We start from the raw sequence: 27727 nt of genomic DNA on the forward strand, positions 1-27727 counted from the left end.
TTATTACTTCAGTTTGCATTATTGTTTCCTTTAAGAAAATCTGAACACAAGGGCTGGTTTTTTAGTGAAGTAGTCATTTGATGCCATGCGCTGTCATAAAGCTCAGTCATGAGCTGGCTCCTTTTGTTCCAGAATAGCATGTGTGAGTGCCCCCAGCGTTTACCAGAAGCTGAGAGAGCTGCACAGAGAAGACTTTTCTATCTGTATCTTCGAATATGACCACAGGTTTGCCATATACGGAGAGGAGTTTATCTTCTATGATTACAATAACCCAGTGGATTTACCTGAGAAAATTGCTGCACACAGTTTTGACATTGTAATAGCAGATCCCCCCTATCTCTCTGAGGAATGTCTTAGAAAAACGTCGGAAACCATCAAGTACCTGACCCGGGGCAAGATTCTGCTGTGCACAGGTACGTGCCGGATTGGCAACACGCATCCCATGACTTTAAACAAGGCTCTTCCCCTCTCCGTGCTCCAGTCGCCTTATCTGTACAGTGGGGCTGAGATGCTGCCTGCCTCTCAGGGCTGGGAGAATTAAGTGGCATGATGCCTGGGACGCGGGGACCAGCCCTGGGTGAGTGCACCAGGAGTGTTACTTGTACTCATCAACGTCAGTAATAGTAACAGTATCTGACTCAGCCTGTACAGTTGATAAAAGAAATTTGGAATTTCGGGGGTTAAAGTGGATGCCAAAGGTCACAGAGCTAGACATTAGATTAGGTTTACCAAAGCTGAGAAGGAGACTTTCACACTGGTGATGTGGATATATTTTCTTAAGGTGGATATACTGGCATTTGACTGAGAATGAAAACGTTAACTGCTGGTCTCCCTACTTCCGGGCAGCCTGGCATCCAGGCCTGCTGTGTGGGCCCTGCTTCCCCCAGTGCAGTGGGTGCCGAGGACAGGGCTGGAGGGAGGAATGGGATTTGTCAGCCAAAGGCTGGTGTGAATGTATTGGTACAAGTTTGCACGATGCGCTACTATTGAAAAAGGGGTTGTTGACTCAAAGTTGGAAAATGGTGGTTTTTAGTAATTATTTTTGCTTTCCTTATGTTACTCTGTGGAATATAATTATTTTCTTAATTTCTAAGTGTCTCAGCCTTGCAGATGTAGGAAAATTATTTATTAAATGAAAAAGAAAAGGAAAAAAGTAGGTAATTTGCATAAATGTTGGAGGAAGTAAAAAGGAATAGAGAGCACTGACCTTCCCCCTTATCGCTGAGTGGTACCGTCAACTCACCGCTTCCCGCATCTGGTCGCGAATACCTCCCTGGCTGGCCTGGCGGGTGTGGAGCTGAGCGCGTGGCTGGTGCCTCAGTCTCCGGGCTCATCTGGTGGTTCTCTCCAGGTGCCGTCATGGAGGAAGAGGCAGCAAAACTTCTTGGCGTGAAGATGTGCAAGTTTATTCCAAAACACACTCGAACCTTGGGAAATGAATTTCGCTGTTACGTGAATTATGATTCTGGGCTGGACCGTGAACTGTGAACGCAGCTGGTAATACAGTGTAGTAAAGGACCCATGTGACATTTCCCTCTTTTTATTTTCTTAGTAGACTGAAAAGCTACGACCTCCCCTCCCCCCTCACAAACTGGGGCTCTCCCCGGCCTAACTTTCAAGATGAAGAAGACAACATCTTGTTGTGATTTCCTTAGTGAGGGCATCCCTAGAGCTTGGGATGCTTTTGCCAACTTGAATCAGTGGAATTACATTTGGAAGAAGTCATAGAAGCATCTAGTCTACTCTCCTCACTTAACGCAGGTAAAGAGCAGAAGTACAGGCAGCTTAGTGATTGGCCAGGACCTCGGCCTCTGCCTGGGGCGCATCCCGTGTGCGGGTGCCTGCGGACACCCAAGCGTGCTTTGACAGCCATGCGGTTTGGAGTTGTAGCTGAGGACGAGGGTTGTGTCCAGTTCACAATTGCCTCCCAGGAGCTCAGTACCCAGAAGAGGGCACATGCTCAGTAAATATTTGTTAAATGGATGAGTGTTCCATTCAGAGAAAAAATGCAAATACAAGTTGCCTTTCTAGATCTTGGAAGGGAAAGCTGATTCTTCCATTGGGAATGCGTTACCTGTTAACAGCTAACATTAAACTGATGATTAATACAGTTTATGGAATAGCAGTATTATCCCCATGCAAACCGTTTACTCTCCTTCAGTCCACTCCTCTGATGTTTGCACTATTTATGTTTGAGGAGTGGCTAGAAAATGTTACACAACAGTGGCAGTGCTTGAAATAATTACCCAAGGTTTGAAAGGCAATTTTTGTTTTTAATTCATGGATTTCTTTTTTGACGTTGATCTGAACCTTCTGTTTTCTGCACAAGAATGTATGCTAGATATACCACCACTAGGCTTACCTTTTTTTTTTCCCCCAGAGGTTGAGCACAGAAGTAAAATTCCCCAAATGGTATAGAACTACCCACAGCTATCAATTTCAATTTTGAATTCTTTATTTGGAAAGTATGAATTTTGCTCAGCAATGTTTTTCATGCACAACCTCTGTCAATATTTGGTACAAACTGAAAATTCTCTCGGTTGACCTTCCGTCCAGATCAAACCAAGGCTGATTGATTGATTGTAAGTAGGGGCAAGAGCATATAAACAATGATGCAGAGAGGCTGACTCTGCAGATGATCTTCCTAAACATCAACCATAAAATTAAGATAAAGTGAAGACCTTAATTAACAGTTTCCTCTGAAAATTAGTGGAGCCCATCAAAGCAGAGTCCAGAGAGAAATGCACAGCCAGCATGCCCTTCACCTACAATTGTTTTAAGGATTTTAAAGCAAGTTAAGAACTTCTTACTTTTACAAATAATTGTGTTCAGGGACAGACTTAAGCCTAAAGAAAAGAGTAAATAAAGGTTTAGCTCATGCAGTTGTAGAAGAGGACTCCACTCCTGATTTCTGGGAATTATAAGTCTGCAAGTGAAAAAAATTTCTAATTGTATAAACCTGTGGCGATTTATATCCTCATGAATAAAGCAAGTGTGAGATTCTGGGGTGAGCTGAGCCTCCCAGAGGGAGGGCAGGTCCCATGCAGCCATGTCCAGTGGCGACAGTCAGCAACAGGTGGGATTCAGGGACCCAGGCCACAAGGCGGGCTAGAGGGTGAGGGTTCCACCTGCGCTTCTAAAAACTCCTGCCGAGGAAGTGAAAACAATGTTTATAAGATGTTTACGTGTCAAGTAAAAGTTGTTTTTAATATACTTGCTGAAAATGGCTAACATAAAAATAGTTTCTGCCCCTACTGAAAACAGCTGAATAAACAAGAAGGTATATATTCTACTTTTTTAAAAAAGGGTGGTAAGTGTCTGTCGGCCCTCTATCTTGTGAGGCTCTGTCCCCTCCCAGCGGTCCTTGCAGTGCTGTCACCCGTGGTTGCAAGGGGTCGGTGGCTGGGAGCCTTAAGGAGCCTCAGCGAACTCTGGCGAAGCGGGTCACCTGTAGTGGCCTCAGCCTTGGGCCGCCCGCACAGGGTTGCCACGGGGTTCGTTCCCATCACCTCTCACGGCCCTGTGCTCCTGCCCAAGAGGAAGCCCGGGGGATGCAGGAGGTCAGGCTCGCAGGCAGTGCAGTGCAGTCCAGCGCTGGGTGCTCCGTCCGCGTTTCCTCGGGGCCTCGGGGTCCCCATGGGGACGGGTGCTCAGGGCCGGGCCGGCTTGGCCAGGCTGGAGTTGGCGCCGTCTGCATCCTTGTCCGGCCCGGGCATGCAGGTGCAGCCCACGGGGATGGTGATGTACTCCTCGGTGTAGACGGCGCGGCCGCCCGCGCAGGCCGGGGTCCGGCGCAGGACCACCGCAGGCACGAGCACCGGGGCGCTGCGCAGCCGCACGTCCTCCTCCCCGCGCGGCCCGGTCAGGCAGCCCCGGCACAGGCAGTAGGCCTCGGGCAGGTACCTGGGGAAGCGGCCGGGGTCGTAGGAGATCCTGCGGGGAGAGGACGGGCCTTGAGGGCTTGGCTCCTGGGCCGGTGGGCACTGGGTCACTGACTAAGCGAGGGGCTGAAGCCGAGCAGCCACTGGCCTTCGCTGTATTTAAAGTGAAGACAGTTTACGGCCGTCCCTCAGGCCACATTCCCTGAAAACGCTTTCAGACTCTGCACCAGTGCACGTAGGACAGGTGTACACCGCACAGCCTGCGTGCGCAATGAGATGCCCCCAGCCACCCTGCTCTGGGCCCTCACCACCCCACGGGCCCAGGCCGGGCAGACCCTGGCCTCCCCGCTGCTGACAGAGCCTCAAGCAGAGGCGGCTGCCAGACACCTGTCCAGGAGACCCTGGAGCGGGCCCTGCATCCCACTGTCTATCAGGGTCCACGTGCCCTCCCGCGTGTGGGAAAGGGGCTGGGTCACACCAGGGGGTGGGGGGCGGGCAGGAAGGACCGGCCGCCCAGGACAGGTGGGAAGTGAAGGATGCCTTAAACTGGACCACTTCCGTGTTCCTCCAGGTCTCCCTACTTTCTGGTCAGATGCCAAGATCCAAGTGTCAGCACCCAGGACGACCCTGTGGCTGCTGGCTGGACCCTGCCCCCGCCTCCCCGAAACCAGGAGGTCACTGATGGAACCCAGGACTCCGCCCTAACGTCCCCTTGCATGGGGACACTTGCCCCACCTTGCCAAGACCCCAAACTCATTTCCATTCATCTGCCCTCTTACTTCTGGAGCTTGGTCCTTGTGACCCTGAAGTCTCAGAGTCACAGCCGTGACCTGACCTCTCAAGGGACACACACATCCATACGCCCAGGAAGGCCCCCCGAGCGCTGGCCCAAGGGGAGCCTAGGATGGAAACGAACCAAGCAAGATGTGCCCAAGGGTGCCCACCCCTGGGACCTGGGGCTCCGCAGGGAGGGTGTGGCCAGGCTTCCAGAAGCTTCTTGCCCCTCACGCGCAACCTCTGTGGACTAGTGTCCCTCGGCCCTCACCGTGCAGGACTGCAGGGCACCAGCCAAGCTAAGAAGTTTCCAGATGAGAAGGACCTTCCGACAACCAGTTACAAAAGCGCAGAGGCGGGAAGGCACGCGATGGGTGAACTGGGCAAACTGGGCCGGGAGGCAGAGCCTGACCGGCTGTCAAGCGTGGGGGGCCTGGAGGCCGTGTCACCCAGGCCAACTGCCCGTGGCCTGTGGACAGCCTCAGAAATGGTATCTTCACGCCACAACAAATCCACTTGACACCAACTACGTGCCACTTACACAGCAGGAAAGAACTAAGACGGGGTGAGGCCTGCAACCCAAGGGAGGGAGGGAGCCAGTGGGGAGGGGAGGGGAGGGGCGGGCCTCAGGATGCCGTCAAGACGGAGGGTGGTGCTTAAACTCAGGGACCACGCTGCCCTGCCCCTGAGCATCCCAGAGCCCAGAGGGACATTGCTGAGTCCTTGGCCACCATGTGGATGTGGGGATGAGGTCAGAGGAGAAGTCGGGGTGACCAAGAGGATAGCAACAGGGGAGCAGGGAGGCCTGGCTCCGACTCCCTTCTCACTGCTGTGCAAGGAAGGGCCCTGGAAATCTGTGTGCCAGCAGGAGGAGGGCAGCGGGGCCGGCCTGCGAAGGCACCTGCCTGCCCCCGGGACACGGAGACCCACAGCAACCCCATCCGGCCCGCTGTCCCTCCAGCATTCCCACAAAGAGTTGAAGATATCTTTTATAAGCGTCTCATCACTGTTCCCTCAGTGCTGCCTTCGTAAGAACTTTACTTTTCCAGCTTTTCCACCCCCGTAATGCCTCATTCCCATCCCCTACCGGGGCACAGGCCCCCCGAGATCCCCTCTCGGGCAGGGGCGGTCACGTCAGGAAAAACCCCAGCTCCTCGGCTTCGCCTCCAAAGGCCTCCACGACCTGCTCCTCACCCACGTACCTTCGTCCACAGGCCCGACGCCCGCCCCCAGGGCGGGACGCCTGGCAGGGGCCGCGGCTAAGCTTTTGCTCAAGATGAACTCTCCCCCAAACCAATCTCAACTCAGCGAAGACTTGCCATATTTTAAGGTCCAATGCAAGTCATTATCTTAAAGAGTTTTCAGATTTCCCTAGTCAGATTTAACCTCCTCTTTCCCCATATTCTCATAACACCTTGGGCCTCTCAGACAGAACTGCACATTTTCCACGTCTTCCCCTGGGAGGGAAGGGTAAGGACTGTATCTGGACTCACTCTCATGCTCTGACAAGCCCAGCACAGTGCCTGCATACAGTAAGAGTTCAGTAGATGGTGAGAGGGTGGTGGTGAGTCTGCACTCTCCAGCTTCCTGTCCTCCAGACCCTGAGGTCAAGATGAGACCCTCACTTACGTTAGAAGGAAAAGGAATTTATAGTATCTGCAACCACATTCAACATTTATTCAACAAACACCTAAGTGCCAGTGGTGTTTCAGGCAGTAGGAATACAGATGAAATACTATAATAATCTATCATCCAAGGACTCACCCTCTCAGGAGATAAATATACAAAGAAAGAGTTAAACCCGGCCATCACAGCAGAGGAGGCTTCCTGGTAAAGTGGAACCTGGGTGGATTCATCCACATGAAGAGGGAGAAAGGGCATTTAGAGCAGAGGCCAAAGCCTAGATTTGAGGGACCACGTCAGTTAGGAGCTGCAGCACGGGAGAAGAACTAAGAGCTGGGGCTGGAGACATCTGTGGAGGCCTCCAGTTCATAACAGGAATTTTGGATCTGACCCTGAAGGCAACAGGAAGGATGTTAAAGAGAGAAGTGACCCAATCAGATGGAATTTTAGATCCCTCAGACTACAGAGTGGAAGCCGGTCTGGAGCCCAAGAGAGATCTTGGCTGGAGATGGAGATTTTTAAATTATTAGCATATGAATAGTAGTTAAGTAAGACCATTCACGTAAGTGTATAGAGAGATACCAAATAAAAGAAACTCAACAGAGGTTTCATTCCAAGAGGGGAAAAAAGAGGTAGGGGAACCTAAATATTAAAAGAGCCTTGAGAAGTCATCAACAAAATGAAAAGGCAACCCACTGAATGGCAGAAAATATTTGCAAAGCATATCTGATAAGGGGTTAATATCCAAAATACAAAGAACTCATATAACTCAATACCAAAAGAACAATCTGATTAAAAAATGGGCTCAAGACCTGAATAGACATTTTCCCAAAGACGGCACATAGATGTCCAATAGGCACATGAAAAGATGCTCAAACATCGCTAATTATTAGAGAAATGCAAATCAAAACCACCTCACATCTGTCAGAATGGCTATTATCAAAAAGACAAGAGGACTTCCCTGGTGGCACAGTGGTTAAGAATCCACCTGCCAATACAGGGGACATGGGTTCGAGCCCCGGCCTGGGAAGATCCCACATGCCGCGGAGCAACAATGCCCATGGGCCACAACTACTGAGCCTGCACTCTAGAGCCCACAAGCCACAACTACTGAAGCCCGTATGCCTGGAGCCCGTGCTCTGCAACGAGAGAGGCCTGTGCACCGCAATGAAGAGTAGCCCCTGCTCGCCGCAACTAGAGAAAGTCCGCGCGCAGCAACGAAGACACAACACGCCCCCCCCCCCCGCCCAAAAAAAAGACAAGAAATAAGTGTTGGCAAAGATGAGAAAAAGGAAACCCTTGTGTACTGTTGGTGGGAATGTAAGTTGGTGCAGACACTGGAAAATAATATGGAGCATCCTCAAAAAATTAAGAATAGAACTACTAAATAATATAGCAGTTCCACTGCCGGGTATTTATCCAAGGAAACAAAAACACTAACTTGAAAAGATGTATGATCACTGCATTATTATCACAGCATTATTAGAACAGCCAAGACATGGAAACAACCTAAGTGACCACCAATGGATGAATGGATAAAGAAGATGTGGTATGTATACAATGGAATATTACTCAACCATAATAAAGAATGAAATCTTGCCATTTGCAACAACATGGATAGAACTTGAAGGCATTATGCTAAGTGAAATAAGTCAGACAGAGAAAGACACATACTGTATGATCTTACATGTGAAGTCAAAACAAAAAACAACCCAATCATAGATACAGAGAATAGACTGGTGTTTTCCAGGGGCAGGGAGTAGAGGGTCGGTGAAATGGTGAAGGGGGTCCATAGGTACAAGCTTCCAGTTATAAAATAATTACATCATGAGGATATAAAGTACAGCATGATGACTATAGTTAACAATACTATATGACCCAGCAATCCCACTACTGAGCATATACCCTGAGAAAACCATAATTCAAAAAGAGACATGCACCCCAATGTTCATTGCAGCACTATTTACAATAGCCAGGACATGGAAGCAACCTAAGTGTCCATCGACAGATGAACAGATAAAGAAGATGTGGCACATATATACAATGGAATATTACTCAGCCATAAAAAGAAACGAAATTGAGTTATTTGTAGTGAGGTGGATGGACCTAGAGTCTCTCATACAGAGTGAAATAAGTCAGAAAGAGAAAAACAAATACCATATGCTAACGCATATATACGGAATCTTAAAAAAAAAAAAAAAAAGGTTCTGAAGAACCTAGGGGCTGGACAGGAATAAAGACGCAGAGGTAGAGAATGGACTTGAGGACACGGAGAGGGGGAGGGGTAAGCTGGGATGAAGTGAGACAGTGGCATGGACATATATACACTACCAGATGTAAAATAGATAGCTAGTGGGAAGCAGCCGCATAGCACAGGGAGATCAGCTTGGTGCTTTGTGTCCACCTAGAGGGGTGGGATAGGGAGGCTCAAGAGGGAGGGAATATGGGGACATGTGTATGCATATGGCTGATTCACTTTGTTGTACAACAGAAACTAACAGCATTGTGAAGCAATTATACTCCAATAAAGACGTATTAAAAAAAACAATAGGGCTTCCCTGGTGGCACAGTGGTTGAGAATCTGCCTGCCAATGCAGGGGACACGGGTTCGAGCCCTGGTCTGGGAAGATCCCACATGCCGCGGAGCAACTGGGCCCGTGAGCCGCAATTACTGAGCCTGCGCGTCTGGAGCCTGTGCTCTGCAACAAGAGAGGCCGCGATAGTGAGAGGCCCGCGCACCGCGATGAAGAGTGGCCCCCGCTTGCCACAACTAGAGAAAGCCCTCGCACAGAAACGAAGACCCAACACAGCCATAAATAAATAAATAAATAAACAAACAAAAACAATACTGTATAGCGTATATGAGAGTTGCTAAGAGAGTACATCTTAAAATTTCTCATCATGCACAAAAGATGTGTAACTGTGTGGTGACTGACGTTAACTAGATTTATTGTGATCATTTTGCCATATATGCAGATATTGAATCATTATATTGCACACCTGTAACTAATACCACATGTCAACTGTATCTCAATTTAAAAAATGGAGCGCCTTGAGCAGAGTGATGTAAGTACTGGGGCATCGCTGACCTGGTTTACACCAGCCGACCAGGTGCAGCTAGGAGTTGAGCCCCATTCCCAAGTGTTTTCATTTGGATGAGAAACTATACGTATATGGTTGCTTAAAAAACATATCAAACCCTTAGGGACATTCGACAAAACAATGGACCAGCACTGTTCAAAAGTGTCACAGCCACGAGAGACAAAGGACTGAGGGACTGTCACAGACTGAAGAGCCCTGAGCTGCAGAGGCTGGACCCTGGGGCAGGGAAGAGGCACGAGTAGGAACCCTCTGAAGGTTACAGTTCAGAATATGGCACCGTATCCACGCAGCGCCTCATCTTGGTAATTTTGCTGAGCTGTGATGCTGACATTTGGGCAGTCTGGGTAAAGGGTACAGGGACTTCCTTGTACTAATTTCACAAATTTTCCTGTTACTTTTAAATTATTTCAAAGCAAAGAATTAAGTAATAAAAGAGAAAAAACTTTAAGTTTTAAAAATACGAGACAGTCAAGAAAATCTAAACTGGACTATTTGAAGATATGAAGGAAGTATTCAATTTTAGGTGTGTTCAATGGTATTGTGGCTTTGTTTAACAAAGAATCTTTATCTTTTAGAGAAACTACCAAACTCATGAGTGTGTACACACACACACACACACACACAGAGTGACCGTGTGCCTCTCAACCTGTCTCGGCAGGTCAGCAGTGAGCCTCGATTTTCAAGCTCCTGCCGCACAGCCAGGGGTCGGACACACCCACGCATGGGACCCAGGGGAGGCCCAGGGGTGAGGTGAGGCCAGAGGGCTGGGCTCGCAGGCGGTGGGGGAGGGAGTCAGGGGGAGTGGCGCGTGTGTGTGTGTGTGTGTCTACACGCGTGTGTGCGGTGGGGCAGGGACTTGCGAAGAAATCTGCGACGTGACAGGACCCCTGAGCCCAGAGCAGAGAGTCTGGAGTTACAGGTCCCGGAAGCCACAAGGGGCTATGAGACGCAGACAGGCTCAGGCTGACAACGGGAAGCTCATGCCGACAGCAGTGTAGACGGCTGTGTAGACGCAGCCATGGGACAGAACCGGGTGTGGGAGGGAGGCCCCAACCTGAGGGCATAAAGATCCCTTTCAAACAACCGGGGTTTCTCCTTCTACACAGGTGACAGTCCCCGTGTCACGTGCTAGTTTTGCAGGTGGACCTGATGGCCGCCTGGATGTGGAGATGGGTCAGAAGCCTCATCCGACTAAAAATATCCCCCCGACTCCCGCCAGTTGGCCCGAGGGACTGAAGTTTCCACTGTCACAGGGACACCTCTGGCCAAGGCACTGTGACAACGGGACCCCTGCCCACCCCACCTGGGATGGGCACATGGATGGCTCAGCATCGGGGGTTCATGGCCGGCGTTTCTCTCAGGATGGAAATGTGCTACCATGGGACGGGGTGCAACGCATCCATCCCACCCGACACCCAGCACTGCAGGTGGGGGGCCGGCGGAGACCACGATGGGGGGTGGGCACGGGGCTCGGGAGGAAAGTCCAGAAGCCTCGGGACACGGGGCAGACGCAGGCCCGTCACCCCAACCCCCTGCCTTGAGATTCTGGGAAGATCCTCAGCTAGGAGTGCTTTCGGGGTAAAGAAAGCTGCCAGCAGGGATCCTTTGTCACCCCACAAGGACACGCGGTCGAACGGCCCCCAGTGCCCACCCCCTCGGCCTTCCCGCTTCTGCTGCCACCGTGTGCACCCAGCCAGAGGGAACATGCGGGAGCGAGGCCAGGTCCCCTCTGCAGGGACCCCACGTGTGAAGCTTGGCCGCAGGGAGCGACAGCTGGCCCAGCTTAATCCAGGAACAAAGGACGTGAGGAGACGGGATGGAAACCGACCCCAGAGGAATGTGAGTGACGGCAGGGCCAGAAAAAGAGCCGCTCGGGCCCTGGACAGGGTAGGAAACAATTCGAGGCAGTTCCCAGAGGAGTGCAGCAGGTCACGGGGCAGAGCCGCCGCTATGTTTATGCACAAACCCATCCTCCCTCTTTGCAAAACACAAATGAGTTTAATTTCCAACAGCAGAGGCTGTGTGATCACTCCTTTCACAGCAATCCCAAGACCCCAGGCCCCAAAGCCAGAAAGAAGTGGGGAAAGGCCCCTCTGCCCAGAAGCAACGGATGGAACCAAGTGGCCTCAACAGTCCCGGGTCCCCAGATCCCAAGGTCAAAACAGACTTTCTTAAAGGAGTGGCCTGGAGTCAGAGTCCTGAACCTACAATTTTGGTCCAACCTGGTTACCAACCAGTGACACTGGACGAGTCATTGCCCCTGCTGGTTCTCTGCAAAGTGCAGGGGATGGATTTGATGGGCAGGCTGCTTCCTCCACCTTCTCGATGGCAGGACTAATAAAGTGATATTTTTATCAACGTTTTCTGCTTAGAAAAGACGCCTGTAATCCCCTGAGTTTCTAAGATATCGGAGACTCTCCCCAAAGTAATCTATGAAATCAGTGCAATTCTCGTAGATTTCTCTTAGAGTTTGGCAGGCTAATCCTCAAACTCATACAGAGAGAAAAGGGCCCAGAACAGTCTAAACAGCTGCAAGGACGAATAGGAGGGGCTTGCTCTACCAGCCTTCAAGACACTGGTAACGGGAAGACATCGGGCGGCCCTCAAGGAAGCTGAGGGGGACAGTGTCTTTTCCCAAGCGCTGTTTCTCCTGGACGTGGGCAATTAAGGCAGAAACAAGGTTTCCAAACTGTGGTTTTCAGAACCGTGTGGCATGGGGCCTGTTCAACCCCGGATTCCCACGCTTCCCTCCACACTCAGGAGCTCAGCCTGCTGGCCGCCAAGTGACCGCCTGGCTCGTGTCTGGAAGCCCCAGACAGAAGCCCCCAGCGCCTCTGAGGGGGTGACTGCACACAACCGGGGGCACTTCCCCATCCCCCATCTCAGGACCCTCCCACTGGACGCCCACGCCAAGGAGTCTAATTAGCCCACAAGGTCACTGCTGAGCCAGCGTGGACGGTGGCGCTGAGACCTGGCTTGCTCTCTGCTGGGATGCTGTCCCCTCCCCAGGGCTGTGGAGCTCAGGGGGGCGCAGGGCCGGGCCGGGCCGGGCCTGAAAGCCCCCTGGACAGTCCTGACCAGCCCCGGGGGAGGCCGCTGGGCCCGGGTCTGAGAGACCACAGGGCACTGAGGCAGGTCTGTGGTTCCCTGTGCAACGGGTCCGACCGCCGGGGGCGCAGGGACAGGAGACGGCAGCCCCCTGCACGGCGCCGCCGGCCCTCCTGTTACTCAGGCTGAGCCGGACGGGCCTTCACCGCGGCTGCCAGGAAGCCCTGAACACGGCCCTGCCCGACGAGAACCTGAGTGTGTGTGTCCCTGGGGAAGAGGACATGGGACCAGCTGGGAGGCAGAAGGGCCTGACCGCATGGACCCGGAGGCCGTCCCCGCGGGCGCATCTGGCCCTATGCCGGCGAGGATGCCAGCGAGGACAGCCAGGGGTCAGTGACCCTGGGCCGAGGCCACTGCGCTGCGATCCTGAGCCTGGCCTCGGACAGCCCTGACCCCAAGCCAAGGAGGTCGATGCAGACCCACCGGCTCCTCTGCCCGCCAGGCTAGTCCCCGCGGAGCCTGGAAGGCCCGGCCCACCCCACAAGGCCCAGCCCCGCACGAGGGGCCCAAGGCCCCCAGGGGCTCAGCCCTACCACCACGGGGCCCTTGGAAAAGGGTGACCCGCTGACTCAGTGCAAGACCTGCCCACCTGGGAGCTCAGGGAAGAGCAGAGAGACTCGGAAAGAATCTGTAAGACGATTCAGGACAAAAGCCCTGCCGAGGGACAGAGAAAGGGAACCAGGGAACGAATGAGCCAGAGCTTCTTTAGGGCCCTTTTCTCCCTCAGGGCAGATGCCACACATTCCGGGCAGCTGGGAAGAATCTCTTCAAAGGAAAAACAGAGCTCCTGCCACGGCGGTCCGGACTCTCCATCCAGGGAAGCTGCAGAATCTGGCGTTGGAGCCACGTCCGCTGCGCCGTCCTTGGGGCGGGCGGGCCAAGCACCTCGTGCGCGGTGTAAGGAATAATCCACACGGAACACGAGCCCAGACGCTGCGCCTCGTCCTGGGAGCATTTTGGAAGGTCATTTTCCCCTTGACCGCAGGAGCCAGGCATCCACTGCCCTCCTTCAAGCCTCGGGTGTCGTTTCTGAAGACCGAGGCCAAGAGGACGTCGGCTCGCGGCAGGCGTGCTCACCGCCCAATCCTTCCACCCGTATGAAGGACACAGACATTTTATTCAGGGGACGACGGGATGGAATATTCACGCATCTTACGTAGAACAAGACCCAGCAGTCAGCGAAGACAACCTTCAAAGCAAAACGAACGGCCTATTTTCAGGAGAGACCGTCACCCCAGGACGGCGCTCCCGACAACGCTTCTATTTTTTACTCTGGAACGTTGGTGGCCGCAGCCCAACCCGCTGTGTGCTGAGCAGCTCAGAGAAAAAGATCCATGCAGGACTTGGACCAATTAAAGTCACTTATCCATAAAAATATTTGGGGGGAGAAATACCACCATTTCTTACCAAGCTGCTTTAAATGATGAGTTTCTCCTTTTCTACCACGGAGTCTGACGATGTCCCCTCCTGCCCAATGTCGTGTGCTGTCACTGGAGTCCCACCCCCGCTGGCAGTCGACTGCCTCTGTCCTTTCCTCCCTCCCTGCCCTTCTTAACAGAAAGGACACGACACCTGTGCTGATACACAGACAATACACAGATACCCGGGAAGGCAGAAAGGCTTTGTTTATAAATCATTAGAATAAGAAGCCGGGCGCCAGGCGGCAGCGAACTTGCCAACGAAAAACAGAAGCAAGGTCTCCCCAGGTTCAAAGATGACAGGGGCCGGCGGGCGGGTGGGTTGGCCGGTGCTGCCCCCTGCCGGCCACCTCCCTGGGAGCCGCGGCTCCTGTCCGTGGGGACCTGGGCTCTCGGTGCCTGGACACAGCCTGACCGTGCACCCGGGGGGAGGGGGCGCACGACAGAAACAAGCGGGAACATTCGAAACGGGGCGGACCTTCTCTAACACGATGCTCCTCACCTCTGTACTTTCTCTAATTAATATTCTTTTACAATTTTAAGGACAACATAATGAAGAAAAAGCGATGTCCACAGCACCGCCTCGCACAGTGGATTGGACAACTGGGCGACACTTGTTGGGGAAGGGGCGCGGAGGCGACGCTCGGGGGTGGCGTGGCGGACGCAGGGTCGGAGGAGGGGCGAGCAGAAGCGCCCTTCCTGTTTCAGCCCTCCTGAAACCAGCGTGGCTAAATATCCAGCCACCGGCTCGTGGGAACGTGCAGGTCATCCCCGCGGGCATCTCGCTGGCCCGGCCGGAGACAGTGGTGCCCTTCCCCCCGCCCCCCCACGAGCTGGGAGCTGTCGCTGCTGCCGCCCCTGCTCCCAAGGGTCCCCTGCTGAGAGTTCTGGCCACAGAGCAGAGCCAACCCGGGTTCTCCGTGAGAAAATTCCACTTTCCCGACGCTTCCTAACACCCGGCCAGCGCCCCTGCCGGTACCCCCAACGCAGGCTGATCTGCACAGGGCTGCTGTGCTCACAAGCGGGTGGTCCCCCTGCCCCTCCCGTTAGGTCCCTCGACCTCCCCGTCCCCCCTCCTTTCCCCGCCTCCTTGTCCTGTTTCTTTTTCTTTCCATTTATTCCCTTGCTGCTATTGTGACCCATGGAGTTGTTTACTGCAAAATAAACGTAGGTGTAGCTGCTTAAATTCCCAGGAGGAATTTATAAAGAAAAGTAGCAAAGCCTAAAAATAAATTGTTGTGCATTATTCACATCCTAGAGAAAAGTTATCTTTAGACTAATATCCAAAATTGAGAACTATAAACAAGTAAAAATTACTTGGAGTGTTGGTGGATGTGTATCTTTGGGGTGTCAACATAAATAAGCAGTGTGTATCTTTAAACTGTAATAAACTTCAGTATTCCTACAATATGGTTTCTTACTATGTCAATGTGACTTTAAAAAACTTACTGAGCAATCACATTGATTTTATTTTTGTCGTATTTGTTTCTAAAGCTTAAGAGAAACAAACACGATGACACAAAGTAAATGAGAAAATATTTTTATATTCTGGAGGCTGAATGTTGCTTTCCTAACAGCCCATATGTGGGGAGCACAGCCAGGGGAACCAGAGCAGTCTGGACCTGGGTCCTGGCTCTGTCCCCGCCCAGTTCCTTGTTTCCCCAGGCTGTGGCTCCCGGGGCCTCTGACCTCCGTGAAGGCAAGTAAGGCCTCTGCCGGGAGCCCACAACCAGTGAGAGCAAACAGTTCCCTGGGAGCCAAGGCTCTTGGGAAATCGAAGGCTGTCGTGACCCACTGAAGCTTCGTTTCGTTAGTATCTGCTCTTTCCTCGTGGTTGGCAAATTTCCCTTTCGGCTCTCCATTTTAAAGTTAAGATGTTTTGGCCCTTTTTTTGGAGCTTGGCCATGATGGTGGAGCAGGAAGACCCCCAAGCTCACAGGCACACCAAAATGACAAATATTTACAGAGCAACTACCAATAAAAAAAGACCAGAACCTACCAGAAAAGATGTTCTACAACTAAAGATATAAAGAAGGAAGCACAATGAGATGGAGATGGGTAGTAGGGGCAGAGCATATACACAGGAGCATGATACTATGCATAGAAAATCCTAAAGACGCTACCAGAAAACTACTAGACTCATCAATGAATTTGGTAAAGTTCCAGGATACAAAATTAATACACAGAAATCTGTTGCATTCCTATATACTAACAATAAAATATCAGAAACAGAAATTAAGGAAACAATCCCATCTACCATTGCATCAAAAACAATAAAATACCTAGGAATAAATCTACTTAAGGAGGCAAAAGACCTGTAGTCTGAAAAGTATAAGATGCTGATGAAAGAAACTGAAGATGACACAAACAGGTGGAGAGATATGTTCTTGGATTGGAAGAATCAATATTGTTAAAGTGACCATACTCCCCAAAGCAATATACAGATTCAATGGAATCCCTATCAAATTACCAATGGCATTTTTCACAGAACTAGAACAGAAAAATTTTAATTCATATGGAAACACAAAAGATCCCAAAGAGCCAAAGCAATCTTAAGAAAGAACAACAGAGCTGGAGGAATCAGGCTCCCTGGCTTCAGACTACACTACAAAGCCACAGTAACCAAAACAGTATGGTACTGGCAAAAAAACAGAAATATAGCTCAATGGAACAGGATAGAAAGCCCAGAAATAAACCCACGCATCTATGGCCAATCTATAACAAAGGAGGCAACAATGTACAATGGCGAAAAGACAGTCTCTTCAATAAGGGGTGCTGGGAAAACTGGACAGCTACATGTAAAAGAATGAAATTAGAACACTCTCTAACACCATACACAAAAATAAACTCAAAATGGATTAAAGACCTAAATGTAAGACTGGATACTATAAAACTCTTACAGGAAAACATAGGCAGAACACTCTTTGACATAAATCTCAGCAATATCTTTTTGAATACACCTCCTAGGGTAATGGAAATAAAAACAGAAATAAACAAATGGGACCTAATTAAATTTAAAAGCTTTGCACAGCAAAAGAAACCATATACAAAATGAAAAGACAACCCACAGAATGGGAGAAAATATTTGCAAATGATGCAGCCAACAAGGGATTAATCTCCAAAATATACAAACAGCTCATGTAGCTCAATATCAAAAAAAAAACAAGGAACCCCATCAAAAAATGAGAAGACCTAAATAGACACTTCTCCAAAGAAGACATACAGGTGGCCAAAAAGCACATAAAAAGATGCTCAACATCACTAATTATTAGAAAAATACAAATCAAAACTACAATGAGGTTTCACCTCACACCAGTCAGAATGGCCATCATCCAAAAGTCTACGAACAACAAATGCGGGACTTCCCTGGTGGTCCAGTGGTAAAGAATCTGTCCTGCAATGCAGGGAACATGGGTTCAATCCCTGGTCGGGGAACTAAGATCCCATATGCCGTGGGGCAACTAAGCCCGTGTGCCACAACTACTGAGCACACACGCCTCAACTAAAGAGCCCTCGTGCCACAAACTACAGAGCCCACACACTCTGGAACCTGCGCACCACAACTAGAGAGGAGAAAACTCACACACTACAACTAGAGAGAAGGCTGTGCACCACAACTAGAGAGAAGCTCACATACTGCGAGGAAAGATCACGCATGCCGCAACGAAGACCCGACACAGCCAAAAATAAAAATTAATTAATTAATTTTAAAAAAAGAATTAAAAAAAAAAAACTATAAATGCCAGAGAGTGTGTGGAGAAAAGGGAACCCTCCTACACCATTGGTGGGAATGTAAATCGGTGCAGCCACTATGGAATACAGCATGGAGGTTCCTTAAAAAACTAAAAACAGAGCTACCATATGATCCCACAATCCCACTCCTGGGCATATATCCAGAAGAAAACATAATTCAAAAAGATACATGCGGACTTACCTGGTGGCGCAGTGATTAAGAATCCACCTGCCAATGCAGGGGACACGGGTTTGAGCCCTGGTCCGAGAAGATCCCACATGCTGTGGAGCAACTAAGCCCATGCACCACAACTACTGAGCCTGCATGCCTAGAGCCCATGCTCTGCAACAAGAGAAGCCACCGCAATGAGAAGCCTGTGCACTGCAGCGAAGAGTAGCCCCCGCTCACTGCAACTAGAGAAAGCCTGCACACAGCAATGAAGAGCCAACGCAGCCAAAAAATAAAAATAAATAAATAAAATAAATTTTTAAAAAAAGGTCTACAAACAATAAATGCTGGAGAGTGTATGGAGAAAAGGGAACCCTCCTACACCACTGGTTAGAATGTAAATTGGTGCAGCCACTATGGAAAACAGTATGGAGGTTCCTCAGAAAACTAAAAATAGAGTTACCATATGATCCTGCAATCCCTCTCCTGGGCACATAACTGGAAAAGATGAAAACTCTAGGGACTTGCCTGGTGGCACAGTGGATAAGACTCCGCGCTCTCAATGCAGGGGGCCCAGGTTTGATCCCTGGTCAAGGGACTAGATCCCACATGCATGCCACAACTAAGAGTTCGCATGCCACAACTAAGGAGCCCGCCTGCCACAACTAAGGAGACCGCAAGCCACAACTAAGGAGCTGGCGTGCCACAACTAAGGAGCTGGTGAGCTGCAACTAAGAAGCCTGACTGCCACAACTAAGACCAGGTGCAACCAAATAAATAAACATTTTTAAAAAAGATGAAAACTCTAATTCTAAAAGATACATGCACCCCAGTGTTCACAGCAGCCCTATTCTCAATACCCAAGACATGGAAGCAACACAGATGTCCATCAACAGATAAATGGATCAAGAAGATGTGATATATATACACAATAGAATATTACTCAGCCATAAAAGAATGAAATAATGCCATTTGCAGCAACATGGATGGACCTAGAGATAATCATACTAAGTGAAGTCAGACAGAGAAAGACAAATATCATATGATATCACTTATATGTGGAATCTAAAATGTGGTACAAATGAACTTATTTACAAAACAGAAACAGACTCACAGACATCGAAAACAAACTTGTGGTTACCAAAGGGGAAGGGGAGGAGGATTAATTAGGAGTTTGGGATTAGCAGATACAAACTACAATATATAAAATGGATAAACAAGGCCATACTGTATAGCACAGGGAACTATATTCAGTATCCTGTAATAAACCATGATGGAAAAGAATATAAAAAAGAATATATATACATATATGTGTGTATATACATAACTGAATCACTTTGCTCTACACCAGAAACTAACACAAAATTGTAAATAAGCTATGGTTCAATTAAAAAAAAATTTTTTTAAAACCAGTTCTAAGAGGGAAGTTTACGGCGATACACACTCAGGAAAAAGAAAAATCTCAAATAAACAACCTAACCTTACACCTAAAGGAACTAGAAAAAGAACAAACAAAACCCAAAGTTAGTAGAAGGAAAGATATCATAAAGATCAGAGCAGAAATAAATGAAATACAGACAAAACAAAACCAATAAGATCAATGAAACTAGGTGCTGGTTCTATGAAAAGATAAACAAAGTTGATAAACCTTTATCCAGACTCAAGAAAAAAGAGAGAGGGTCCAAATCAATAAAACCAAAAATGAAAAAGGAAAAGTTACAACTGATACCACAGAAATACAAAGGATCATAAGAGATTACTATAAACAACTGTATGCCAATAAAATGGACAACCTAGAAGAAATGTACAAATTCCTAGACGTGTACAATCTCCCAAAACTGAACCAGGAAGAAACAGAAAATATGAACAAAGCAATTACCAGTAATCAAACTGAATCAGTAATTGGAAAAAAAAAAAAAAAAGAAAAAACTCCCAACAAACAAAAGTCCAGAACCAGATGGCTTCATGGGTGAATTCTACCAAACATTTAGAGAAGAGTTGAAGAGTTGATTCCTATCCTTCTGAAACTATTCCAAAAAATCAGAGAGGAAGGAATGCATCTGAACTCATGCTATGATACCAAAACCAGACAAAGATATCACACAAAATAGAAAACTACAGGCCAATATCACTGATGAACATAGATGCAAAAATCTCCAACAAGACATTAGCACATTGACTCCAATAATACATTAAAAGGACCAAACACCATGATCAAGTGGGATATATCCCAGGGATGCAAGGATTTTTCAATATCCATAAATCAATCATTGGGATACACCACACTAACAAACTGAAGAATAAAAACCATTATGATCATCTCAATAGATGCAGGAGAAGCTTTTGACAAAATTCAACATCCATTTCTGATAAAAACTCTCCAGTAGTGGGTATAGAGGAAACATACCTCAACATAACAAAGGCCATATATGATAAGCCCACAGCTAACACCATACTCAATGCTGAAAAGCTGAAAGCATTTACTCTAAGATCAGAAAGAAGACAAGGATGCCCACCCTCACCACTTTTATTCCACATAATATTGTAAGTCCTAGCCACAGCAATCAGACAAGAAATAAAAGGGATCCAAACTGGAAAAGAAGAAGTAAAACTTTCACTGTTTGTAGCTGACATGATACTATAGGTATAAAATCCTAAAGACACCACCAGAAAACTACTACACCTCATCAATGAATTCAGTAAAGTTGCAAAATACAAAATTAATACACAGAAATATATTGCATTTCTATACACTAACAATGAACTGGCAGAAACGGAAATTAAGGAAACAATCCCATTTACCACATCATCAAAAAAAATACTTAGGAATAAATCTAAGGAGGTAGAAGACCTGTACTCGGAAAACAATGACACTGATGAAAGAAATTGAAGATGACACAGATGGAAACATACACTGTGTTCATTGACTAGAAGGATTTATACTGTCAAAATGACCATACTACCCAAGGCAATCTACAGATTCAAAGCAATCCTTATCAAAACACCGATGACATTTTTCACAGAACTGGAACAAATAATTTTAAAATTTGAATGGAAACACAAAAGACCCTGAATAGTCAAACCAATCTTGAGAAAGAAGAACAGAGCTGGAAGAATCACACTCCCTGAGTTCAAACTATACTACAACGCTACAGTAATCAAAATAGTATGGTACTGCCACAAAAACAGACACACAGATCACTGGAACCGAATAGACAGCCCAGAAATAAACCCACACACTTATGGGCAATTAATCTATGACAAAGCAGGCAAGAATACATAGTGGAGAAATGACAGTCTCCTCAATAAGTGGTGTTTGGAAAACTGGACAGCTACATGTAAAAGAATGAAATTAGAACATTCTCTAACACCATATACAAAAGTAAACTCAAATGGATTAAAGGCCTAAATGTAAGATCGGACACCATAAAAGTCCTAGAGGAAAACATAAGCAGAACACTCTCTGACATAAATTGTAGCAATATTGTTTTCAATCTGTTTCCTAAGGCAAAGGAAATAAAAGCAAAAATAAACAAATTTAAAAGCTTTTGCACAGCAAAGGAAACTACTGACAAAAGACAATCTACTGAATGGAAGAAGATATTTGCAAGTGTCATGACCAATAAGGGGTTACCATCCAAGATACATAAACAACTCATACAACACAATATCAAAAAACAAAAAAACAAACCAATTAAAAAATGGGCAGAAGACTTGAATAGACATTTTTCCAAAGAAGATATACAGATGACCAACAGGCACATGAAAATATGCTCAACATTACTAATCAGAGAAATGCAAATCAGAACCACAATGAGATATCACCTCATACCTGTCGGAACAGCTATCATCAAAAAGAACACAAATAACAAATGTTGGCGAGGATGTGGAGAAAAGGGAACCTTTGTGCACTGTTGGTGGGAATGTAAATTGGTGCAGCCACTGTGGAGAACAGTGTGAGGATTCCTCAAAACAAAACAAAACAAAAGGGACTTCCCTGGTGGCGCAGTGGTTAAGAATCCGCCTGCCAGTGCAGGGGACACGGGTTCGAGCCCTGGTCCAGGAAGATCCCACATGCCACGGAGCAACTAAGCCTGTGCGCCACACATACTGAGCCTGCGCTCTAGAGCCCCCCAAGCCACAACTACTGAGCCTGCATGCCACAACCACTGAAACCCGTGTGCCTAGAGCCCGTGCTCTGCAACAAGAGAAGCCACCGCAATGAGAAGCCCGTGCACCGCAACGAAGAGTAGCCCCCTCTCACTGCAACTAGAGAAAGCCCACGCACAGGAACAAAGACCCAACACAGCCAAAAATAAATAAAATAAAATAAATTTAAAAACAAAACAAAACAAAACAAAACAAAAATAGAACTACCGGGGCTTCCCTGGTGGCGCAGTGGTTGAGAATCTGCCTGCCAATGCAGGGGACACGGGTTCGAGCCCTGGTCTGGGAAGATCCCACATGCCACGGAGCAACTGGGCCTGTGAGCCACAATTACTGAGCCTGCGTGTCTGGAGCCTGTGCTCCGCAACAAGAGAGGCCGCGATAGTGAGAGGCCCGTGCACCGCGATGAAGAGTGGCCCCCGCTTGCCACAACTGGAGAAAGCCCTCGCACAGAAACGAAGACCCAACACAGCCATAAATAAGTAAATTTTTTAAAAAATGATGAAAATGGTAAATTAAAAAAAAAAAAATAGAACTACCATATGATCCAGCAATTCCACTCCTGGGTATATGTCCAAAAAAAAATGAAAACACTAGTTCGAAAAGATACATGCCCCCCAATGTTCATGCAGCATTTTTTACACTAGTCAAGATATGGAAGCAATCTAAGTGTCCATCAACAGACAAATGGATAAAGAAGACATATATACATATAGAGTGGAATATTAGCCATAGAAAAAGAATGAAATTTTGCCACTTGCAGCATTGTGGATGGACCTGGAGGGTATTATGCTTAGTGAAATAATTCAGACAGAGAAAGACAAATACCATGTTGTCATTTGTATGTGGAATCTAAAAAAAGAATAAATATAACAAAACAGAAACAGACTGACACAGAGAACTAGTGGTTGGTTACCAATGGGGAGAGGGAAGGCGGAAGGGCAAAATAGGGATTTGAAATTGTCATAGTTAATACCTAACTTTCCTGCATAAAAGCTGTACCAGTCACACCCCCAGTGTATGGGAGCGCCTTCCCCTCACACCGTGCCAGCTCGGCCGGATGGGTGCCCCCACCAAAAAAGCTCTCTCAGTACAGTGATTTTTTTTTTTTTTTTAAATAAGAGTTGGATTTCCTTTTTTTTTTTAATTTATTTTTGGCTGTGTTGGGTCTTTGTTGCTGCACAGGCTTTCTCTAGTTGCGGCGAGCAGGGGCTACTCTTCGTTGAGGCATGCGGGCCTCTCATTGCGGCGGCTTCTCCTGTTGCGGAGCACGGGCTCTAGGTGCGTGGGCTTCCGTAGTTGTGACACACAGGCTTAGTTGCTCCGCGGCATGTGGGATCTTCCCGGACCAGGGCTCGAACCCCTGTGCCCTGCATTGGCAGGTAGATTCTTAACCACTGCACCACCAGGGAAGCCCCTTTAATATTTATTTAGTTGGCTGCACCGGGTCTTAGTTCCGGCACTCAGGATCTTCGTTGCGGCATGCAGGATCTAGTTCCCCAACCAGGGACAGAACCCGGGCCCCCTGCATTAAGAGCGTGGAGTCTTAACCACTGGACCACCAGGGAAGTCCCAGTACAGTTTAAATATACCTGAGGGCGAGGTCTGTCCACCTTTCAGAGTTGGGGTCATGTGACTTCCCTCCATGGGGACTGACCACGGCCTCTATCTTCCTTTCATCGCGTCTTTTTTTTTTTTTTAACTTTTATTGGAGTACAGTTGCTTTACAATGTTGCTAGTTTCCACTGTACAGCAAAGTGAATCAGCTATATGTATACATATATCCCCTTTTTTTGGATTTCCTTCCCATTTAGGTCACCACAGAGCACCGAGTAGAGTTCCCTGCACTATACAGTAGGTTCTCATTACTTATCTATTTTATACACAGTATCAATAGTGTGTATATGTCAATCCCAGTCTCCCAATTCATCCCACCCCCTCTTCCCCCCTTGGTATCCGTACCTTTGTTCTCTACGTCTGTGTCTCTATTTCTGTTTTGTAAATAAGATCATCTATACCAATTCATTGGGTCTTTTTCTTGGTTTGTAGGAGCTCTTCATGAAACAAGCCCTTTGTCACATGGGTTGCAAGTATTTTTTCCCAGTTTGCCCTTGTATTTTTTTTTCCAATTTTGCCAAGAAGAAATGGCAGATAATTATGTAATTAAATTTATCACTCTCCTCTTTAATGACTTTGGGGGCCTGTGAGCTACTAAATAGGCCTTCTCCACTCAAGAGTATAAATATAATTGACCGCGTTTTTATGTGTTTTTGTGGTTTTACTTTTCACGTTTAAGTCTGAGTCATCTGGAACTTATTTCCATACAAGAGTGAGATCCAATTATATCTTTTCAGCTGGTTACCCAGTCCCAACGCTATTTATCGAATGATCCATCTCTCCCCTAAAGAGAAGGAAAACCACCTTATACTCCAAATTTCTATTTTAAAGCCTAGCTTACCCAGCTGAAGTGGTCCTTTCTGTGCCTTTCAGGTTTGACGTGCAGTCCATTTCCCCATCCATCTTTAAGAGTTCTGTTTGTAGCCTTAAATACCACTTCTGAGTCTGAGCTGACACAGCACAGGTGAGGCCGCTCTTCCGCCCGCGATCCCGCCCAGCAGTAACGTCTAAGCACACCACTTAGAAGAGGCTCCTGGATGCCACGTGTATTGCTTTTTCTAATCTTCCCAGAAACTCGGGAGGTGGGGAGGTGATCCGAGGTCAGGGCGCAGAGCGGGGTCTCCCGGCAGCACCAGGCAGGGCCGGCTTCAGCGGCCAGCCACCTGCAGTCCCGGCCCGTGCCCATCCTGGAAACCATCCTTCCCGCAGAGCGTGGAGCCATCGGGCCTCCCCGTGCTCACCGAGGGACAAGCTCAGGAGGCTCGAAATGTCTGAAAAACGACGCAGGCATAGCTCCTGGCCCAGGCCCGCGAGGGGCAAAGGCTCCCCAGGCAGAACCACGCGATGCTGGGTTCCTGACAGCCACCTGCCCCAGCCCCGCCCTGCTCCCTCCGCTCTGGGGTCTTTCCTGGGGAGACACAGGCGTCAGTGGCAGCAACGTGCAAGGGCAGCTCAACTCCACCACGCGGAGCTCTCGAGCTGACAACTCCCGGTCTGCGCTCCAGCCCCGACCTCTCGCGAGACCACACCTCCGCCCGCGTGCTCTCAGGGACGGAACTCCGCAGCCCAGCACTGAACTCGTTTCCTCCACGGAGCCTGCTCCTCGTCCTGTTGCTAAAATACGTCAACCACCCAAGCCAGACGCGTGGCAGACGCGCCCAACAGGAGGTCCTGAGTAACAGTTACTCTGCTGCCTCGTGGTCCTCGTGGTCCACGGGCCTCGGCCTGGCCTGGGAGGAGAGCGTAGTCTGTTGTTCCGCGATGCCACCTCGCACGTCAAGGGTGTGACCTGAGGCTAGAAAGAGAGGGCGGGACAACAACCCACCCTCTGGGGCCCTGGGAATGGTGGGGAGAAAGAGGAAAAGGCGGAGACGAAGCACCAGCGTGAATGGCTGACAGGGGTGTCCCGAGGGCACCAGCCGCAGGCGGGAAGAGCGAGCACGCGGGGCGGAGGGGGCTGGGCGCCACGGCGGGCGGGGGAGGTCTTCGCACGTCCCCGCACAGCCCACCGTGGGGACTGGGACGCTGGGGGCCCCTCCGTCCCACACGGAACCATCCTCCACTAAATCCTGTCCCTTTTTCTTTAAGCAGTGCCATTCAAATTGGTCCTGGTCTCACCTCTCCCACCATCCTAGCTGCGTGTGTCCAGTTTTCCCCCCTCAGGGACAGCTTCCCGAAACACGAAACACGAGTGGCTGTATGGCTTCCTCGATCGAAAAAACACCCTCAAGGATAAATGTCAACCTTGCAACACTGCTAAGGGCAAACCCAGGCCTGCGCTCCCCGCCCCCCGCCCCCCTGGCCTGAGCTCCTCACTCCCTTCCTTTCCTCCAGGTCACCCCGTCCCTTTCCCGAGGCTGTGGCAGTGAGGGATCCCACCTTCTCCAGCCTGACTGGGAGCCCCTCGGGACGGTGACACTCCGCAGCGACAGCAGGGATGGAAGCGGACGGCCATACGTGCGCTGAGGACGCTCCAGCCACACTGTGCCCTGTTTGCACGCCGCTGCTTTCCTGCGAGATGATCTCTCCCCCGAGCGACCCCGGAATGACGCCCGTCCTCCAGCGTGCTCGATGCCCCCCGTCCTCCCCCCTCCCCCCGCTTAAACCACCGTACACTTAACTCCTCGTGTCCAATCACGTCCCGCCTCGTTTGCTCCCGATGACCGCCACCCCCCCTCCTGTCGACCACAGGCTTGACGGGCTCGGAGGGTCCAAGGCCAGCAGCACCTGGACCAGCACAGGCGCCCGAGAAACGTCCGCAAGACCCCACGTCAGACCCCGCACAGGCCTCCTGCGCAGAGTCCTCTAACAATCAACGAAGGCTCCCCGGGCTCGGCCTCCTGGACCCCACTTAACCACATACCTGGCAAGGCGCAGGTGCTAGAGAAACTGGGGCGTCTGAAAGACCGGAAAGGTGAACGGAGGACGCGGGTCCCTCGGAGGGAGCTGCCCGGCCTCTGCGGGAAGGAGCCGCTGACTGTCCGGCGCCCCCCGCGCCCCCCCGCGCCCCCCGGCGCGCCCGCTCACCTGTAGGCCCAGGGCGACACGCTGCGCAGGTTGGTGGGCGGCCGGAAGCGGCGGTCGGCGGGCCTGCCCCCGGCCGGGCAGCTGGCGTTGCGCGCCTGCTCGCGCGGGCCCAGCTGCAGCGTGTGGTGGAAGGCGCCGAGCACGCCGGCCGCCAGCCGCCCGTACAGCTGCTCCAGGAGCTCCTCGGGCCGGTCCGCGCAGCCCCGCGTCCGCGCCGGCCGCCGGCCCGCCCTCGGGGCGCCCCCCGCCCGTCCCGGCGACAGCGCCAGCAAGACGCCGGCCACCAGCGCCCAGACCTGCGGGACAGGCCGCGCTCAGCGCCGCGCGGAGGAGGGGCCCGCGCCCCGCCCCGCGCCCCCGCCCCCAGGGCCCCGCCCCGCGCCCCCTGCCCCGCGCCCCCGCCCGGAGGATGGGTGCTGACCACGCCGGCCCCCGCGCGCCCTCCCCGCCCGCGCGCCGCCCGCGGGCACCCCGGGGCCCTCCCCCGCGGCGGCCCGCTCGCCCCCCGCCGCCGCCGCCCCGAGCCGGGGTCCGCGTGGGCCGCGGGTGCGCGGTGCGCGTGTGCGTATGCCGGCCGGGCTGCTGCGCCGCGGGCTGCGAGTGCCTGTGACGGCGCCCGGGCCCCTCGGCGGCCCCCGCGTGTCCGGGGCGCGCGGGCCCCACGAGGCGGCCCGGGACGGACGGGGGCGGCTCCCGGCACCCGGGGGCCGAGACGCGGCCGCTGCGCCGCGCACTCACCGGCGGCCCCAGCATCGCCCCGAAGTGGCTCCGGTGGTCGCGGAGGCGCGGACACGTCCCGAGCGGAGCCGCGCGGCGCTGAGCGGAAGGAGGCGCCTCGGCTGGAAGGGAAGTCGGCCGCGTCCGGCCGCGGCGAAGAGCCTCCCGGACGAAGGCGCCGCGGGAGCGGGACGGGCACCCGGAGAGGCGCGCGCGGGGCCTGGAAGCAGCTTCTTCGCCACGACTTCCTCTGAGGGACTGGAGATGGAGAGCGTTCCGAACGGGGGGCGGGGGCGCTTCTCCTTCCCCCAGACACCAGGAAGCGGTCCCTCTCTGCCCCCCTAGCACCTCCGAAATCCAAGCACCAAACATTCTACCCAGCTTGCACTTTT

At 50.5% G+C, this 27727-nt stretch overlaps 2 protein-coding genes across 6 annotated transcripts in view; one reads left to right on the plus strand and one right to left on the minus strand.

Annotated features, from left to right (window-relative positions):
• Nucleotides 1-14996, plus strand: part of EEF1AKMT1 (EEF1A lysine methyltransferase 1) — a 35212-nt gene extending 20216 nt beyond the window's left edge. Inside the window, exons 4-5 of one of the 4 annotated variants that reach the window (XM_061171087.1) lie at nt 133-413; nt 14450-14996. In XM_061171087.1, the coding sequence (XP_061027070.1) occupies nt 133-413; nt 14450-14859 (691 nt within the window). In that variant the 3' untranslated portion in view covers nt 14860-14996. Of the gene's footprint in view, nt 1-132; nt 414-1351; nt 3278-4452; nt 4915-14449 lie in introns of those variants that run through there. The other 3 variants (XM_061171086.1, XM_061171089.1, XM_061171088.1) reach the window with 3 other exon arrangements.
• On the minus strand, nt 2467-27727 carry IL17D (interleukin 17D). 2 transcript variants are annotated; one of them, XM_061171084.1, is made up of 4 exons: nt 27357-27727; nt 26619-26914; nt 26455-26548; nt 2467-3933 (listed from the first exon to the last, which is right to left on the minus strand). In XM_061171084.1, the coding sequence occupies exons 1-4, from the start codon at nt 27705-27707 to the stop codon at nt 3562-3564; spliced, it is 1113 nt and encodes a 370-aa protein (XP_061027067.1). In that variant the 5' UTR covers nt 27708-27727; the 3' UTR covers nt 2467-3561. The 2 variants fall into 2 exon arrangements, with proteins under 2 accessions (XP_061027067.1, XP_061027068.1); XM_061171085.1 differs by lacking the exon at nt 26455-26548 and having other exon boundaries at nt 3564-3933.

This window comes from Eubalaena glacialis, chromosome 16 (assembly GCF_028564815.1).
Source record: "Eubalaena glacialis isolate mEubGla1 chromosome 16, mEubGla1.1.hap2.+ XY, whole genome shotgun sequence".
Taxonomy (NCBI): Eukaryota; Metazoa; Chordata; class Mammalia; order Artiodactyla; family Balaenidae; genus Eubalaena; species Eubalaena glacialis.